The sequence below is a fragment of the Rutilus rutilus genome, assembly GCF_951802725.1.
Source record: "Rutilus rutilus genome assembly, chromosome: 14".
NCBI classification, from domain to species: domain Eukaryota; kingdom Metazoa; phylum Chordata; class Actinopteri; order Cypriniformes; family Leuciscidae; genus Rutilus; species Rutilus rutilus.
The window spans coordinates 35713740-35732851 of NC_140219.1; the positions used below are offsets into that span (position 1 = coordinate 35713740).

At 41.8% G+C, this 19112-nt stretch overlaps 1 protein-coding gene and 1 long non-coding RNA gene across 2 annotated transcripts; both read right to left on the bottom strand.

Moving 5' to 3' along the window:
• Positions 1–276: 276 nt before the first annotated feature.
• LOC311303182 (small ribosomal subunit protein mS39-like) lies at positions 277–6601 on the bottom strand. The gene is made up of 4 exons (XM_084429493.1): positions 6507–6601; positions 6379–6420; positions 5514–5672; positions 277–429 (listed from the first exon to the last, which is right to left on the bottom strand). The coding sequence occupies exons 1-4, from the start codon at positions 6578–6580 to the stop codon at positions 384–386; spliced, it is 321 nt and encodes a 106-aa protein (XP_084285619.1). The 5' UTR covers positions 6581–6601; the 3' UTR covers positions 277–383.
• Positions 6602–7306: 705 nt separating this feature from the next.
• On the bottom strand, positions 7307–12062 carry LOC311303158. The gene is made up of 3 exons (XR_014629725.1): positions 12013–12062; positions 7498–7526; positions 7307–7413 (listed from the first exon to the last, which is right to left on the bottom strand). It is a non-coding gene; the product is annotated as an uncharacterized lncRNA (long non-coding RNA).
• Between the last annotated feature and the right edge of the window lie 7050 nt (positions 12063–19112).

Below are 19112 nucleotides of genomic sequence, written 5' to 3' on the forward strand. Positions count from 1 at the left end.
AAGTTATTGTAACTGTGAGGTTTCACCTGCACACCGTATGAAAGTAATGCTCTTATTACCCCTATTCCATCACACCCACTGGCATCGACATTAAAATAGCAGGACTACGTAACATTTCAATAAAGTCGATTATATATGAAATTTCATAATTCCAATGAACTGCAATCCTGTGTTTGATCAGTACTATTGGAGATTAGTTTGGACCAAAACACAAGGTCATACATTCAGAGCCAGAATCCAGACTCAAAAGCCCAGTGAGGAAAAGAGCTAAAGATGTTAAACTATTGATTTTCTTTATTGAGTTATCTCAAGTTACAATTTTGCATGTGCCAAACATTTCAACAGATACTCAGCCGCTGTGATCATCCACACCACCCCGAGATTTAATCGCTGTTAAAGGTCTGAATCTCCAGATCAGACAAGATGCTCCTGCAAGAGGACCAGAGTACAATCACATTCTTGAGTCTTCTAATTCATCTAAAGCGTCTAGTCAAGTCAAGTCACCTTCATTTATATAGCGCTTTTAACAATGTAGATTGTCTCAAAGCAGCTTTACAGAGATAAGCGTATAATTTAAGGTAACAGAGATTGTTTCGGCTTTACAGCAGAGTTAAGTTATTTCCATCTAAAGTTAGTTTTAATTGATTTGGTTCCGTCGCAATGATTATTTGTTATTAAATTAGGGGCCACTAAGACGACACCATTCTCTCTACACAGACTTTAAACGCGAACCTGTGAGAAACGCTGATGGCGGTCTATATTACATGCGCATTTAGAATGGGTTCTATAGTTATGTGCGTTAGAATATACGCAGGTTTGGAATTCCCTACAAGCCAAGCCTAAACAAAATACTTGTCTTTCCTTATAAATTTTAATAAGGAATTTTATTTTATTTGTTGCTTTGGGGTAGGACCGCAAGACGAATTTTCCCGACAATGCCTTATCTGTAGAGTGGTAGTGGGATCCTCCATAGGGAGAGACTAGTTGGCATTTCAGCACTGCGTTGTCATCGGTCCAGGTGAAGGTCCTTCGTCAGATCTGGATACGGCCCGGATCCGGCAGGCTGCAGGAAAAACCTTGGGATAAACACAGACACTAAAATTAGCGTAGATGCCATTCTTCTCATGATGTAACGAGTACATCAGGATTTTTGGGAAGTGTTCCCGGTTCCGGCTGACCTAATCTATGCAGCATAACATTAAATTATAGAAGTCTATCATGTATTATGTGAAAGCTAGGTCAAAGAGATGTGTCTTTAATCTGGCTTTGAACTGACAGAGTGTGTCTGCTTCCCGGACAATGGTAGGAAGACTGTTCCAGAGTTTTGGTGCTAAATAGGAAAAGGATCTACCGCCAGCAGTGGATTTTGATATTCTAGGTATAATCAACTGGCCGGAATTTTGAGATCGTAATAGACGTGACGGACTATAATGCGTTAAGAGCTCGCTCAAGTACTGCGGAGCTAAACCATTCAGTGCTTTGTAAGTAATCAGCAATATTTTAAAATGTATGCGATGTTTAATAGGGAGCCAATGCAGTTTTGACAGAACCGGGCTAATATGGTCATACTTCCTGGTTCTGGTAAGAACTCGAGCTGCTGCGTTTTGAACCAGCTGTAGTTTGTTTATTAAGCGTGCAGGGCAACCACCCAGTAGAGCATTACAATAATCTAGCCTTGAGGTCATGAACGCATGAACTAATTGTTCCGCATTTGTCAATGAGAGCATATGACGTAATTTAGATATATTTTTAAGATGGAAAAATGCAGTTTTACAGATACTAGACACGTGACTTTCAAATGAAAGATTGGTATCAAAGAGCACACCCAGGTTCCTAACCGACGACGAAGACTTAACAGAGCAGCCATCAAGTGTTAGACAGTATTCTAGGTTATTACGTGAGGAAGTTTTTTGTCCAATAATTAGAAACTCTGTTTTTTCAGAATTTAGAAGTAGGAAATTACAAGTCATCCAATTTTTTATATCCGCTATGCATTCCGTTAATTTTGTGAATTGATAAGTTTCGTTAGGTTTTGAAGAAATATAGAGCTGAGTATCATCGGCATAACAGTGAAAGCTAATGCCATGTTTCCTAATGATATCTCCTAAGGGTAGCATGTACAGAGTGAACAGCAGCGGTCCTATTACTGAGCCTTGTGGTATGCCATACTGAACTTGTGATCGATGAGACATCTCATCATTTACTGCTACAAACTGATAACGGTCAGATAAGTATGATTTAAACCATGCTAGTGCATTTCCCGTAATGCCAACATAATGTTCTAATCTATTTAAAAGAACGTTGTGGTCGATGGTGTCAAATGCAGCACTAAGATCGAGTAACACTAATAGAGAGACACAACCACGATCGGATGATAAGAGCAAATCATTTGTGACTCTAACAAGAGCTGTCTCAATACTATGGTACGTTCTAAATCCGGACTGGAAATCCTCGCAGATATCATTTCTTTCAAGAAAGGAACACAGTTGTGAGGATACTGCCTTTTCTAATATCTTTGACAGAAAAGGTAGATTCGAGATCGGCCTGTAATTGACTAATTCTGAAGGATCAAGTTGCGTTTTTTTAACAAGCGGTTTAATCAAAGCCAGCTTAAAGGTTTTTGGTACGTATCCTAGAGACAAAGACGAATTAATGATATTAAGAAGAGGATCTATGACCTCTGGAAGCATCTCTTTCAGTAGCTTAGTCGGTATAGGGTCTAACATACATGTTGTAGATTTAGATGATTTAATGAGTTTAGTAAATTCTTCCTCTCCTATAGCAACGAATGAATCAAATTTTTCCTCAGGGAGACTACAATGCACTGCCTGATGCGATACTGTAGTAGACGGTTGCATAGTTATAATTTTGTCCCTGATATTATCAATCTTATAAGTGAAGAAGTTCATAAAGTCATTACTGCTGTGCTGCTTGGAAACTTCGGTGCTTGAAGCTTTATTTTTCGTTAGTTTAGCCACCGTTTCAAATAAATACCTAGGATTATGTTTATTTTCTTCTAATAGGGTTGAAAAATAAGCAGATCTAGCAGCTTTTAAAGCCTCTCTGTAAGTAATTGAGCTCTCTTTCCATGAAATGCGAAATACCTCTAGTTTTGTTTTCTTCCAGTTGCGCTCCATTTTTCTGGCTGCTCTCTTAAGGGCCTGAGTGTGCTCGTCGTACCACGGCGTTGGACTATTTTCTTTAATCTTCTTTAAGCGCAACGGAGCAACTGTGTATAAAGTGCTGGAAAAGAGAGAGTTAAAAGTTTCTGTTGCAATATCTAGTTCTTCTAAGCTATCTGAGATGCTGAGATGATGAAACTGATTAGGAAGATTATTAATAAAGCAATCTTTAGTAGCAGAAGTGATAGGTCTCACATATTTGAAACACGGAGTCGGCTTTGCAGCCTTGGCTAAATGCAAATTACACGAGACTAGATAATGATCTGAGATGTCATCGCTCTGCTGCAGAATTTCAACGGCATCCACATCTATTCCGTGTGATAATATTAGATCTAGAGTATGATTACGACGATGAGTAGGTCCTGACACGTGTTGTCTAACTCCAATTGAATTTACAATGTCTTTAAATGCCAATCCCAATGCATCTTTTTCATTATCGATGTGTATATTAAAATCACCAACAATTAGTACTTTATCTGCAGTCAATATTAATTCTGATAGAAAGTCCGCAAATTCTTTGATAAAGTCTGTATGGTGCCCTGGTGGCCTGTATACAGTAGCCAGCACAAATCTCAAACGTGATTTATCGTTTACACTATATATTTTTACATTAAGCACCAATGCTTCAAAAGAATTATATTTAAAACTTGATTTCTTAGTGGTTTTGAAACTATTACTATAGATTACAGCAACACCTCCCCCTTTGCGTTTCAGACGAGGCTCATGTTTATAACAGTAGTCTTGCGGGGTGGACTCATTTAAAGTAATGTAATCGTTTGGTTTTAGCCAGGTTTCTGTCAAACACAGCACATCTAGGTTATTATCTGAAATCATATCGTTAACAACGAGTGCTTTTGAAGTAAGTGATCTAATATTCAGCAACCCAAGCTTTAGCATTTGCTCATCTGTATTATAGCTGTTTTTTATTTGTTGAACATCAATTAAATTTTTAACCTTAGTTGGGTTTAAACGTTTTTTGGATTTCCAAATTCGGGGAACAGACACAGTCTCTATATGATGATAGCTAGGTGAAAGAGGCTCTATGTGATGGGATTTATCTGACCTGGGTGACGCGAGGCCGCTAGCAGACAGTCAGTTAAGCCAGTCTGTCTGCTTCCTGACCTGAGCCCCAGATTGTCATGTTTGAGCTCTAAGACTATGAGCCATATTACTAGAGAGAAGAGCAGCACCATCCCAGGAGGGATGAATACCATCTCTTTTCAACAGGTCAGGTTTGCCCCAAAAACTTTTCCAATTGTCTATGAATTCTATATTATTAAGCGGACACCACCGAGACAGCCAACTAACTATCTCATCACTCCTGCGAACAGGAAGGGGGCCAGAGCAAATTACAGTCCTTGACATCGTACTTGCAAGTTCACACACCTCTTTAATATTAATTTTGGTGATCTCCGACTGGCGGAGTCGAACATCATTAGTGCCGACATGAATAATGATCTTAGAGAATTTACGATTAGCATTAGCCAGCACTTTTAAATTTGCTTTGATGTCAGGCGCTCTGGCTCCCGGCAAACATGTGACTATGGTGGTTGGTGTCTCTATTTTCACGTTCCGTGTAATAGAATCGCCAATAACTAGGGCACAATCATTCTCAGTGGGTGTTTCACTGAGCGGGGCAAATCGATTTGTTATGGTAATCGGAACGGAAGAGTGGTTTTTAGATCCGCGACTAGAGCGATCCATCACTGTCACCCATTTGCCCGGCTGCACGGGCTCTACTTCAGCCAGAACCGACTCATGTAAAGTGTGCACTATTCTATGCGCATCCAAAACATCTAAAGCACTAGCACTCTTACTATCCTCAATTAAAGTTTGGATGCGTGTTTCTAATTCTGAAATCTTCTCTGTCAACCTAACTGTCTCCTTACATTTATCACATATAAATCCTATATTGTCGACAGAGAAGCCTATACTAAACATGTGACATGAAGTGCAAGTGACAATAACAGGACAAGACATTACTCACCGTGTTTGTTGAGTGATTCTTACTCACCTGAGCTTTTTATGAACTCAAAGGCGCGGACGCGCGAGAGAAAAATAAATAAATAAAATAGCTGAGCGCACGGGTGGCGCGTTAACAGGCTAGCGAATTACTAGCGTGTTGTGCTAGTAGTACTAATAACAAAAGCTAGCGATGTCAGGTTAATCTGAGATGTTGGGTAAAATGTAGTAGTATAAACAACTAGAAATGGTAGTAAAATGATGGTTCAAAACAAAGAAATATATGGCTAAGACGGAGCTTATCGCACCGAATCAAACAAACACACTCACAGCAGGCAGCGAGGCAGACAGGAGCAGCTTAAGACGTACTTGTGCTGCTCTGAGAGCTCGAACTCCTGCTGGATCCTCTGGATGAGTGTGTGTGTGTCGGGCAGACAGAAGCCAGCGGAGATCTTCACCAGCTCCACGGCCTGATCCACATCACCGCTCTCCTTCACACACGTCAGGAACCGGTTCAGCAGATCCGCACTGACACACACACACACACACACACACACACACACACACACACGTTAGTCTGAACCATAGACTGTATAAACATAGTAGTGTGCGTGAATGGTTTGAAGCCCAAAGTGGGCGGAGCCTGATGATCGAAAATGTGCAGCGAGGCGGATTAGCTGAGGTGACGTGATGCTAACAGACAAACGGCTAGTAATGACATTAGAGCAATCAACCTGTCACTCAAGTGGCCCCGCCCTTAATTATGCAGAACTTTAAGGCTTAATATAATTTAAACGGATGAGTTATTAAAAATATTCACCCCCTCACAGTTTTCATGAAGGGTAAAATTAGCTTTATAGACCAAAACCACTTTTAGCTCCAGGCGGTAAACATGTGTTTCTCTGCTGTAAAGTTGGGCATTTTAACATGGGGGTTTATGGGATTGAGTCTCTTCTGCAGCCGGTCTCTAGTGGCCAGTGGATGAACTGCAGGTTAAGTCTCTTCCGTGTTGGACTGAAGAGAGAGACGGGAGGTTCTGCTTGGTTTGAACACATCAGGACTTGAAATAAAGCCTTTCAGTTACAGTGCACGGGACAAACATTGCTACATTAACGTCTAGTAAACATTAGTGATTCATATTGGCACGTTATACAAATCTTGATGCTTGTGAAAATCTCAAAAGCAAAATCACAAATGCCTGGAAAAGTCCTGGGAAAAATGAGCGGGCTCTTACCTGGGAACTCTATTGTGGGTTTTGAAGAGTTTCAGTGTCTCCCTGCATGAAGAGAAGTGAAATGAACAGATCTGAGGGGCGTTTAAAACTCAATTTTTGACATCACAGAGTCCCATTAGAGACGTTACCAGGCGGCCGATGTCCTGTGAGCCGCGAGCAGAACAGAGATGATGTTACTGAGAGAACCGGCCGTCCAGCTCATCAGGACCTTCCCTCGGACACCAGTGCTCTCTAGGCCTTACGGTTTGGCCTGCACGATGCGTTTTACGAATCCTTACAATTACAATTACAATAGGGTTTCAGCATTTCATGCTTGAGCCCCTAAAAAATACAAAACAATTACAACATATCCTGCACATCTGTGGTCTGTTCTCCCGATTTAATTAACTATATATCCCATTAATAATTCACTAGAATACACGTTAGAATTTCTCGTTCTTTTCTCCTCAAATTCTCACGTCTCTTTCCCGGATTGTTTTCACTATTTATTATCGGTCAAAACACTTTGAAATAGTATCACGTAATGCTGAAGTTAATGAACATTTCTGCTTAAGGCAACATATAACACACATATAGCCTATATTACAGTAGTGATGTTTACCCGGCCCGTTATTGCTGTGGAAAGACTCGTGCTCTGGGGTTCTTCATGATCTGCTGAAGCACCTTGTTGATGCTTTACACTTTAAATGTCCTTTAATGCTCAATGGTTGAAGGGTGAGTGGAATAACGTCATCATTATACCCAGTTTAAACTTTTAACTTTCTATTATTGCGCCCACAGAGCGAGCCTCTCACTGATTGTTTACAGCGTAGCGAACCAGTCATAACTCGCGCAGGAATAAGCTGGACTGAGTTTAACGCAGATGAAGACGAGGCTTTGATGGAGGAACTGACAGGGAAAGCTCTGAATTAATGAGTTATATACTCACTAGTAGATGTTCTGCTTCGAATCATTTCCCATAAGTCTCCAGTTCTCCCCGACTCCCAGCAGCTCGTGGACCCTGTACGCCTGCTCGATGTCCTTGGTGTCCAGACACTGCAGACAGAGATCACACACAGGGTCACGCTTCATAACTATGTGGCGTTTCCCATAAAGCCCGTCATGTTTCAGCGCACTTACGATTCTCATGGCAGTGATGAAGAACTGTGCTGGAAAACAAGAGCATTACAGCTGTGATTCAGGAGTTCTGCAGGAGCTTCAGTACATGCAGACTTTAGTGCTTAGGGTCAGTCCTCATACACACACTTTCTGTGTTGGCCAAGTGAAAGCGCATTCGTGTGTAATATCATGACTGATAAACCAAAGCACGGTACACTGAACACTTCAATCTTCTCATCACATCCACTGCAGCCTCAGCTCTATTCTCAGTCTGAAACAGTTTGATAAAGGATTCTATCTCTCTAAACCCCGCCTTTCCGAGAGTCTACTCTGCTCTGATTGGTCAGATGACCCAGTCTGTTGTGATTGGTCTACTCTGCTCTGATTGGTCAGATGGTCCAGTCTGTTGTGATTGGTCTGCTCTGATTGGTCAGATGGCCCAGTCTGTTGTGATTGGTCTACTCTGCTCTGATTGGTCAGATGGTCCAGTCTGTTGTGATTGGTCTGCTCTGATTGGTCAGATGGCCCAGTCTGTTGTGATTGGTCTACTCTGCTCTGATTGGTCAGATGGTCCAGTCTGTTGTGATTGGTCTGCTCTGATTGGTCAGATGGCCCAGTCTGTTGTGATTGGTCTACTCTGCTCTGATTGGTCAGATGGTCCAGTCTGTTGTGATTGGTCAACTCTGCTCTGATTGGTCAGATGGTCCAGTCTGTTGTGATTGGTCTGCTCTGATTGGTCAGATGGCCCAGTCTGTTGTGATTGGTCTACTCTGCTCTGATTGGTCAGATGGTCCAGTCTGTTGTGATTGGTCTACTCAGCTCTGATTGGTCAATGACCCAGTCTGTTGTGATTGGTCTACTCTGCTCTGATTGGTCAGATGGTCCAGTCTTGTGATTGGTCTGCTCTGATTGGTCAGATGGCCCAGTCTGTTGTGATTGGTCTACTCTGCTCTGATTGGTCAGATGGTCCAGTCTGTTGTGATTGGTCTACTCTGCTCTGATTGGTCAGATGGTCCAGTCTGTTGTGATTGGTCTACTCTGCTCTGATTGGTCAGATGACCCAGTCTGTTGTGATTGGTCTGCTCTGATTGGTCAATGACCCAGTCTTTTGTGATTGGTCTGCTCTGCACTGTTTGGTCAGATGGTCCAGTCTGTTGTAATTGGTCTGCTCTGCTCTGATTGGTCAGATGACCCAGTTTGTTGTGATTGGTCTGCTCTGCTCTGATTGGTCAGATGACCCAGTCTGTTGTGATTGATCTACTCTGCTCTGATTGGTCAGATGACCCAGTCTGTTGTGATTGGTCTACTCTGCTCTGATTGGTTAGATGGGCCAGTCTGCTGTGATTGGTCTACTCTGCTCTGATTGGTCAATGACTCAGTCTGTTGTGATTGGTCTACTCTGCTATGATTGGTCAATGACCCAGTCTGTTGTGATTGGTCTGCTCTGCTCTGATTGGTCAATGACCCAGTCTGTTGTGATTGGTCTACTCTGCTCTGATTGGTCAGATGACCCAGTCTGTTGTGATTGGTCTGCTCTGATTGGTCAATGACCCAGTCTGTTGTGATTGGTCTGCTCTGCTCTGTTTGGTCAGATGGTCCAGTCTGTTGTGATTGGTCTGCTCTGCTCTGATTGGTCAGATGACCCAGTTTGTTGTGATTGGTCTGCTCTGCTCTGATTGGTCAGATGACCCAGTCTGTTGTGATTGATCTACTCTGCTCTGATTGGTCAATGACCCAGTCTGTTGTGATTGGTCTGCTCTGCTCTGATTGGTCAGATGGTCCAGTCTGTTGTGATTGGTCAGATGGCCCAGCCTGTTGTGATTGGTCTACTCTGCTCTGATTGGTCAGATGGCCCAGTCTGTTGTGATTGGTCTACTCTGCTCTGATTGGTCAGATGGCCCAGTCTGTTGTGATTGGTCAGATGGCCCAGCCTGTTGTGATTGGTCTACTCTGCTCTGATTGGTCAGATGGCCCAGTCTGTTGTGATTGGTCTACTCTGCTCTGATTGGTTAGATGGGCCAGTCTGCTGTGATTGGTCTACTCTGCTCTGATTGGTCAATGACCCAGTCTGTTGTGATTGGTCTACTCTGCTCTGATTGGTCAATGACCCAGTCTGTTGTGATTGGTCTGCTCTGCTCTGATTGGTCAGATGGCCCAGTCTGTTGGACCAACAGTTATAAAATAAATAAAAAAATAAAATAAAAAAAACACATAATTTGTTAAATTATTAATAAAACACAGGCAGCAAGTTTATTTGCACTCAGTGTTTCCCCTAGGTTTACAGGTTTGGGGGGGGGGGGGGGGGGGGATAGAGATAGACGCTATCTATCTATCTCTATCTATCTATCTATCTATCTATCTCTATCTATCTATCTATCTATCTATCTATCTATCTATCTATCTATCTGTCACATAAATTGGTTGTCTGGGAGGGTAATGGTTTGTAAAAGTTAAAAAATGTTAACATAAGATATCTCTTTAAAAAAAAAAAAAAACATATTTAAATCTTTTTAAAATTGACTTTTGCAAATAACCTTTGTTAAATTTATAGAAGTATTTGTTAATATTAATGGACCAGAGCTTAAATAGTTTTATTTTTTAACCAACAACTAAAAAAAGATTTATAAATACTAACCAATATATATATACATTTTAAATGGGCTTTTTTTATGAGAAGTTTTTATTTCTATGATGCATTTATTGGAGAGAATAATCCTGTCAGACGCACCACTGCTGTGAACGCGCGTTCACGTAAACAATTTAAACAATGTATTATTCAATACATTACTTCTATATAATTATATATTAAGTTGCTCAAGCAAGTGTTAAAATATTTAACCATGTACTTATATTAAAATCTTTTGTATTTAAATTTTAATACAATAAATCTTGCATGTCACAAAGAACTTGTTTTTCCACCTCCACGAATAAGACGAGTGTTGTTCATTATGTCGCCTTGTTGAGGTAAATTGTAGTTTTCCTTGCTTTAACTCAGTCTTAAAGTGAAAAAAGTAGTAATTAATTAAATAAATTTATGGTGTGATTACTACATTTTATTTAATTAATCGCACTTATGGTGAAATTACTACATTTTCAGGTCAATCGGTGTTCATTTTGACCACGAAACATGCGCTGTCACTTTAATTCAGCGTTTGCAGCACAGCAGAAATAGACTCGGTGCAGAAACGATCTCTGCACTGCTGTATACGCACCGCAACTGGAACAGATCGATCATCGACGGACTGCATCCTCGTGCAGTGTGAAAGCTCTGTTAACATGGGTACGGAAAAAAATACTCACCGCAAACGAAATATATGTGAAACGGGCGTTAGACTTGGAGCAGGAGAGCTACTCCGGCTGCTACTCGCAGTAGAGCGAGTGTTGCCCACTGATCTATATAATGACATTCTATATAGATCAGTGGTGTTGCCATCTTCAGTTCAGCGACACATTTCCAGCCGCGCGCTCTCTGTCCGCTAGTGCTCAACTGTATGTGACGCAAGTGTTTGTTTGTTTGTGTGTGAGTGTGCGCACTCATTGGGATAATTGTAAACACAGACAGAAAAGACATGCCATCGTGGAAATAAGATAATTTTTTTTTTAATAAAATAACAAATTGTAATCTGTCGCTATAAAGAAAATCAAATCAAATTTACTTGACCTCCAAGGGGGGCGGGGGGAGCCGTTAGGAGGGCGGGGCGCCCCCCTTATATAATGGTAGGGGAAACACTCCACTGAACACACATTTGCTTTCTTTCGTCATATTCTGTGCTCATCTGCTTTTCTGTAGTATGCATTATAAGCATTGTGTTTACTGAGTTTGATAATATCGTTTATTTCTTTTAATATCAGTCTAATCATTAAGCCATGTTAGCGTTTCAGTGCACACGAGTTTCGTGACATCATCGAAGTCCCATTTCATTGGCTAGCTGCCAACCAATAAAACGACTCCTTTGACCCCCCCCCTCCTCCCGCCCCCCTTTCTCTCTCACCGCCTCTCAGTTTCAAGTGCACAAGTTAGTTTTGCATCTGATATATCGCGAAAAGAGTAGCAAAAGTCAAGGCGCGAAATTTGAAATTGCAGTGACAGATTTGAGAAGTTGCAAGTGCCTAATTGAGGAAGTACCGCGAATGTGAACGTAAGATTAAACGCAAAATATATATTACAAGTTTGTGTCTGTCGTTGTATTTCTGTGAATGGCATTTTACACATTTGTGTCTACTTGTCTGCAGCTTCAAATTCAGAATACAGGTTTGTGACTATTGTATGCGAGTGCAAATTTCAACATTCAACTTCAGATTTTTATTTTACAGGTTTTCACATTGGAGCTGTGAGTGTAAATGTTCATGTACAAGTACAAATATTTATTGTACAAGTTCTCAAATACACATTTACGTGCTCTCGAGTTTTGCTACTGATTTACCTTCATAGAAATACATCATGTAAACAGACAAGTGTTCAAGCGCAAAGAGCACCAGTGTGTGTATTAGGACAGGCCCTGCTCAGCAAACCCCACTGTGATCATAAGCAGATACCATCATCAGGGTCCTGAGGGGTGAAGCTCTTCCCCGACACCTCGTACATCCTGTAGAATGTCTTTTTGGCCCTGAACTGGGGCACCTGCAGAGCAAAGCATGATAGGAAATGCATGATCATGTGTTCCTATGTACATGTATGCATATTTTTTAAAGCATACACCACTTCATTTCTGTAAAGCATGAATAAACGAGTATCACTCATCGAACCGATGTTGAGAGCCTTCATCTCGCTGATCACAGGAAAAGCCTGAGATTTTCCCAAAGCGCCACAGCGTCTCAAAGCCTTCAGGACAGCATTAAACATCAGGAGGTTCGGCGTGACCTTCTGCTCCGCCATCTGCTTCAGAAGATCCTGCAAAACACACACACACACACACTGATGCACAAGCTGGCTTTGCTGATGGGCTAGTGCTGGGCGGTGTGACCAAAAATTTACATCACAGTATTTTTCTAAATGATATCGGCTTCACGGTATATGACGGTATTTATTATTTCTTCAAGCATGACTGGGTGTAAAACACATTTTGTACTGAGTGAGAGAGGAAATACTGCAGTAGATTGGCTTAGAACGCCCTATTAAGAAATCACACTGGTATTAATACAGGTTTGCAAGGCTGTTTAAAAGAGGTCCAGCAGGAGGCGCTGTAGGAGCGGCTTTATATGGAAAGATTAAAGGGATACTCCACTTTTTTGGAAATAGGCTCATTTTCCAACTCCCCCAGTGTTAAACAGTTGAGTTTTACCATTTTCAGTCCGGTACCACTTTTAGCATAGCTTAGCATAGATCATTGAATCGGACAAGACCATTAGCATCTCTCTCAAAAAAATGTTTTTCCTATTTAAAACTTAACTCTTCTGTAGTTACATCGTGTATCGTCATATCATTACGCCTGCTGCACTCATGGTACGGCAGCAAAGTTTCTTGATTATTACGCAGGAATGAGAGTATAGTTCCTACCCATATCAGCCTAGAAAATCGCAACTTTCCATTTTCCGTCGGTCTTAGTACACGATGTAACTACAGAAGAGTCAAGTTTTAAATAGGAAAAATATCGAAACTCTTTGGTCATTTTTTTTGAGACAGATGCTAATGGTCCTGTCCGATTCAATGATCTATGCTAAGCTATGCTAAAAGTGGTACCGCCAGACACGGAGATCGGCTGAATGGATTCGAAAACGGTAAGACTCAACTGTTTAACTCTGGGGGAGTTGTAAAATGAGTCTATTTCCCAAAAAAGTGGAGTATCCCTTTAAATGAAAGTAACATCGAAACTTTCTAAAGACCGTCAGTTCCCTTCAGATACAATCATATAAAAACTCTGTAACAAAAATAAACATTCAGTATGAATCACACACAAATGGTTAAAACAAGAGAGACCAACATTAGATGACTGGGTAGATGTGACCATAGAGAGAGTAATATGATGGAAAAGATCACTTTTTTTGTTAATTTAAAGAGATTGACGATGTTTTCTGGACAAATTGAGGAAATGGGTTGAATATGTATCAGAAGGATGGTCAGATTTTGCTGCTATACATAAATAGATGAAGATTAATATGTATATGTTAATAATGTATGTTCGAATGTGTGTGTAATAATGATTCTCATAAATAATTTGAGATTATAATAATAAGTCATTTGAGGTTGTTAAGGATGGAATTGAACTAAGACACATGTTCTCTCTTCCTGGATGTACATGGTTACCTTTTTATTTTATTCTTTTTTTTCCCCTTATTAATTTTGTCTTTTTTCTTTTTTTTGTAAAATGTTATACTTTGAAACAATTGAACAAATCTGGAGTTCAATTTATATTTAAAACACATTAGGTAATTGTACATATTTGTATTTGTAAAGACACTTTGTGATTGCATTGAGCGCTACATGTAAACTGAAATATAGTATATGATTGTACTCATATGAATGATCAAAATAAACATAAAATAACACAAAAAGAAAGTGGCGTACCACTATCAGCTCCCATTTCTCATTGTATTTCTCTTGCACTTCTGGGGCCGCTGTGATCAGGGCGTTGAAGATGTGCACATCAGCTACAGGAACAAAACAGAAACGCAATCTTCTGATTATTCTTTTCACTCCTCTATCAGAAATCTTGCGAGGAGCACTGGTCGAGGTAAATTTATGGTGAAATGATTGTCTTTCCACTTCCGTATTATGGCCCCAAAAGTGCTCACTGGACCATTCAGAAGCTTAGAATGGTGCCTATAACCGATGCCATCATTATGTTTTGCAACAATTAGGTTGCGATGGTCTTGAGACAGCTCTTCGCTTTTACCCATCATGAGATGTGTCTTGTGTGACACCTTGGCAATGAGACCATTTTGTAGGCCATAACTTGGGACTGAACCAGCTGTTATTAATTTCCACTGACAGGGGGCTGGATTGCTTTTTAATTACTGTAAGTTTACAGCAGTTGTCTTGGCTTTCCATGCCTTTTTGCGCCTCCCTTTCTTCATGTGTTCAATACTTTTTCCCTGTGTCATTTCACATTATTACACATAACTTAATTTCTGAACTTAATTTTGTTTGTTTCTTTGTATGTATGGCTTACTTGGGTTGTTACCAACATCTGGTGAACATTTCATGTCAATAGCACCTTTGGAAATATATTTACTGAGAAAAATGATGACGTGTTCAATACTTATTTCCCCCGCTGTAACCAATTATTCAAAGTGTCCCCTGGGGTTATTGAAAGCCGTTTTCCACTCATCCCCCCTTCTTATGCGGACCAAATGGTAGGCAGTAGGTCCAATTTCGTGAAAAGAGACGCTCCCTGCAACCACTCGAAGGCTGAAGACATCAACGGCAAAGGATAGGTATTCTTTACAGTGATGTTGTTCAGCCCTCAGTAGTCAATACACGGTCGCAGGGAGCCATCCTTCTTCCCCACGAAAAAGAACCCCGCGCCAGCGGGAGACGAAGAAGGACGGATGATCCCGGCAGCCAGAGAATCAGAAATATATTTCTCCATGACCTCTCAGGAACAGAGAGCGAGTATAACTTGCCCTTAGGCGGAGACGTCCCTGGCAATAAATCTATAGCACAGGCGTTGGGACGATGCGGAGGAAGAGAAGCAGCCCGGGACTTACTGAACACTTCCTTCAGGTCGAGATACTCAGGTGGCACGTTAGACAGATTCACTGGCTCCTCCTGCAACACAGAACAAGACACAGACGGACAGGCAGACACAAGACAAGAGGCATAACAACGGTCACTCCAGGCAGAAACTGTATTCTGACCCCATTCCACCCTGGGTTGGTGTTGAACCAACCACGGATGTCCCAATACCACTGGTGCGAATGGTGAACTGGTGATGAGGAAAGAAGTCTTTTCGGTATGGTTTCCAGAGGTGATAAGAGTGAGAACACATGTAGACTGAGTGATGCCTGGGAGTACCTGTCCGTTAATGGCGTTGACTGAAATCTTGTGCTCAAGTGAAGTGACCGGAATATGAAGATGTTCAACCAAAGAACAGTCTATGAGGTTACCTTCAGATCATGAGTCCACCAATGCCTGGCAGATGTGGAACTGGTCTGCCCATTCAGTCTTACCGGGAGGAGAGTAGCTGATGAGTAACCTCCGTTCTACTGTCGGGCTTGGTCTTTTACTGGACAGTCAATGAGAAAGTGTCCAGCCGTGCCACAGTAAAGGCAAAGTCCTCTTGTCCTCCAACGGTCCCTCTCCTCCCGGGATAGCCGAGCTCGACCAACCTGCATGGGTTCTTGATCGATCGGGGGGCTGATCGTGTTCCCACCTCTGATACTGGAATACTCAGGAAATTCTGGAATCAGGGTCTGGTGTGATCGACTCTCTCGTTGTTGAAGACGCGCAGCGCCAATCCGATTAGTTCGTTGAGACTCCTTGGTAACTCCAACGTATAAATCTCCTTTTGAACACGGTCAGCCAACCCATGCAGGAAAATGTCCCACTGCGCCTCCTCGTTCCATTTGCACTCGGCTGCCAGGGTCCGGGACTCGATGGAATAGTCGGATACTGACTTGTTGTTCTGGCGGAGATCGGTGAGTTTACGGGCAGCCTCCCGGCCCGTAACCGCGCAATCAAATACCCGTCTCATCTCCTCGCCGAGTGCTTGGAACGAGGAACAGCAGGGATATTGTTTCTCCCACACCACCGTTCCCCACAGAGTCCTGACAACAAAGTCATTACCAGTGCCACTCTAGACTGTTCTGTGGCGAAGGTCACTGGTTGATGAGAGAAAAAGATGGAACATTTAGTCAAAAATGCTCTACAGAGACTAGGCTCACCAGAATATCTCTCGGGGGTGGGGATGCGCGGCTCGGGCTGGTTGACGATGTTAGATGGCTCGCGGGGAACAGGCGGCGGGGGTGGCGCAGTGGGAGCCCTCAGTTGTTGTAAATGAGTGGTGAGCTCGGACACCTGCGTTACCAGCGCCTGTACAGCCCGACCAGTAGCAGCCATCCGTTCCTCTTGACGATCCATCCGAACGACGTTGTTTGAAAGAAATTCCTGAAGCTCAGCTGCTTTCGCTGGATCCATGTCACGGTCAGATCGTTCTGTCACACTCTGTATAGAAAGAACGAGAGTAGAATCCAACTGCGAGAAAACAGCAATATTTATTATAAACAGGAAAAGCAGTGAAGCTGGTCAGAGTTGATAGAACAGAGTAGATAAGGCACTGGCAACGCAGGGATGCAATGGGCAGATAAATCCAGGCAGAATCCAGACAGGAAGCGAGAGATCCGGGAAGGCGAACCACTCGAGGGAAACCAGCGGAAACAGGAGTGACGGGTGCTCAATGGTCCAGTGAAGCCTCACAACGATCTGACAAAGACAGACGAATCACAGACGAATAAATAGGGTGCTCGATGAGGATCAGCTGGGATAACGAGACACGCCCACAACACTAATACACACAACACTGACAGACAGCGAGGGCGAGACAGTGAACCCATGAACCGTGACAGAGACATAGTATCAAGTCTTTGTGAAAGTTGATATACTGTAACACATCAGAGACTTTAGCTGAGTTTGCTAGCGGATGTATATAAACCACAGTAAAAAACAGCTGTGGGAACTCCCGAGGAAGATAGAATGGTCTAAGTGATACACTCAGTAGTTCGATATCAGGAGTACAGAGAGATTCTCTTACCACCACTTGTCTACACTAGTTGTCCCTAATGAGAAGATAAACTCCATCACAGCGTGACTTTGCCGTGATATCCGAGTCTCGATCCGTTCGATACACCGTGAAGCCAGTTGGTTCAACCTCACTTGACGGGGTGCTCTCATTCAGCCATGTTTCTGTGATTGCCAGCATACATGCATTTCTGTATTCATGCAAGTAGCGTAGATTTGCTGTTAATTCATTAATTTTACCCCTCAGGGACTGGACATTCATTAATAAGGTCGTGGGCAAGGGTAATTTATTTCCCATTCTTTTTAGTCACTGGCGAATCCCACCTCTCTTTCCTCGTCTCCGTTTCCTTTTGGTTTGAGTAATCTTGTCTTGTGAAGATTGCAGATAACTTGGTATGCGATGATAAGATGTGATCTCCACATATTTACTGCACTGGAGTAAGAATTCTCGGCTGTACCGAACAACACCGCCTGCGGCGTTTTCGGCATTTAGTGCATTGAATAAATTGATACTTAAAATCCAGATGAGTCCAACAATCCATGAAACTCCATTGTTGCGAATTATACACCACGTCAGCAGTCAAGTTTAAAAAGAAAGAAATATAAAAACAACGAAACGTACTCAACAAACAAACAAATCAAACGGCGCAAGTGAAACACACAGCAGGTCGCCACAGAGCAGCGCCCATAAAGCAGTTTATTTAAAGGGTTATCCACAATCGTAATCCAAATCCAGGCAAGGGTCATACACAAACAAACGATCCAAACAATAACAGATTAGGGATGAGGCAAAGAGAGAAATCCGAGGGGACAACTAATCTTCCTCTCTTTCTTATCTTTCTTTCTAACCAATCTTCCTTTCTTTCTAACTAATCTCTTTCTAACTAATCTTTCTTTCATTGAAACTAATCTATCTATCTATTATTTATCTATCTTTCTAACTAATCTTTCTTTTTCTTTCTAGCCTTTTTCTTTCTTTCTAACTAATCTATCTATCAAACTTTAAACTACTTTAAACTTCTTCAAACTCTCTGGTCCGGATTTCTCAAGTGTCACGGAGCAAACCCGTGATCATGAATGGACTGTATGTAGGTACACCATATCAAACACACAAACATGTGCAGCATTAACGCAGTCTGTTTACTGACACTGATATCCTGGATATTCAGACTGCAGTGTTGTGAATGTGCAATGTTTGTGCAATGCTTGAATGTATTGTGTATAATGTGTATTTGTTTGTTATGTGTAGTGGATATGTACAACGTGTTTGGGTATCATTAGCCGCTAACATTGTTCATTCATCTTTATAGAGAACCACAACACAAATATGTTTGATTTGGAAACTTTATTGAAAATTGTGTAACACATTATTACATATCTAACTTACCTGCTTGGAAAACACCTGTGACCAAACCTGTATTAGTTTAAAAGCAGAGTATTTAAACATGGTGGGCATACTGCCTGATTGGGAGAAACCATGTTGGGTAACTGGGGGGGGGGGGGGGGGGGGGGGTCCAAATGTTCCTGTAAAGCAAGATTTATAATTGTTAATTCATTGTTTTGCATCATAGTTGCATGTTGTTGGTACTGTGTAATTTAATTATGGATGTTGTTTAATATGCATTAGGTGGTTGGAAGTACATATGTTAGAAAGTAAAACTTACCTGTAGAATGGTACATTCCAGGGTATGGCCTAGACTATAAATGGCTGCCAGGAAGCATGGTGCAGGAGGGTCAGGTAGTGATGGCAAAATGAGGCTTCCTGAACCACTGAGACCTCGCAGTCCATTGCTTCAGCCAAAGGTTCATTACTCGAAGCTTCATTCAGCATTGCTCACTAGTGACACCTAGCTACTGTGCAAAGAAATAGCAGACAAATTCATTCATTCTGAACCAGTGTTCAGAGCCACGCCCCCCCCCCCCCTCCCTAATTTTATAAAAAAATCTTTTTTTTAATAAT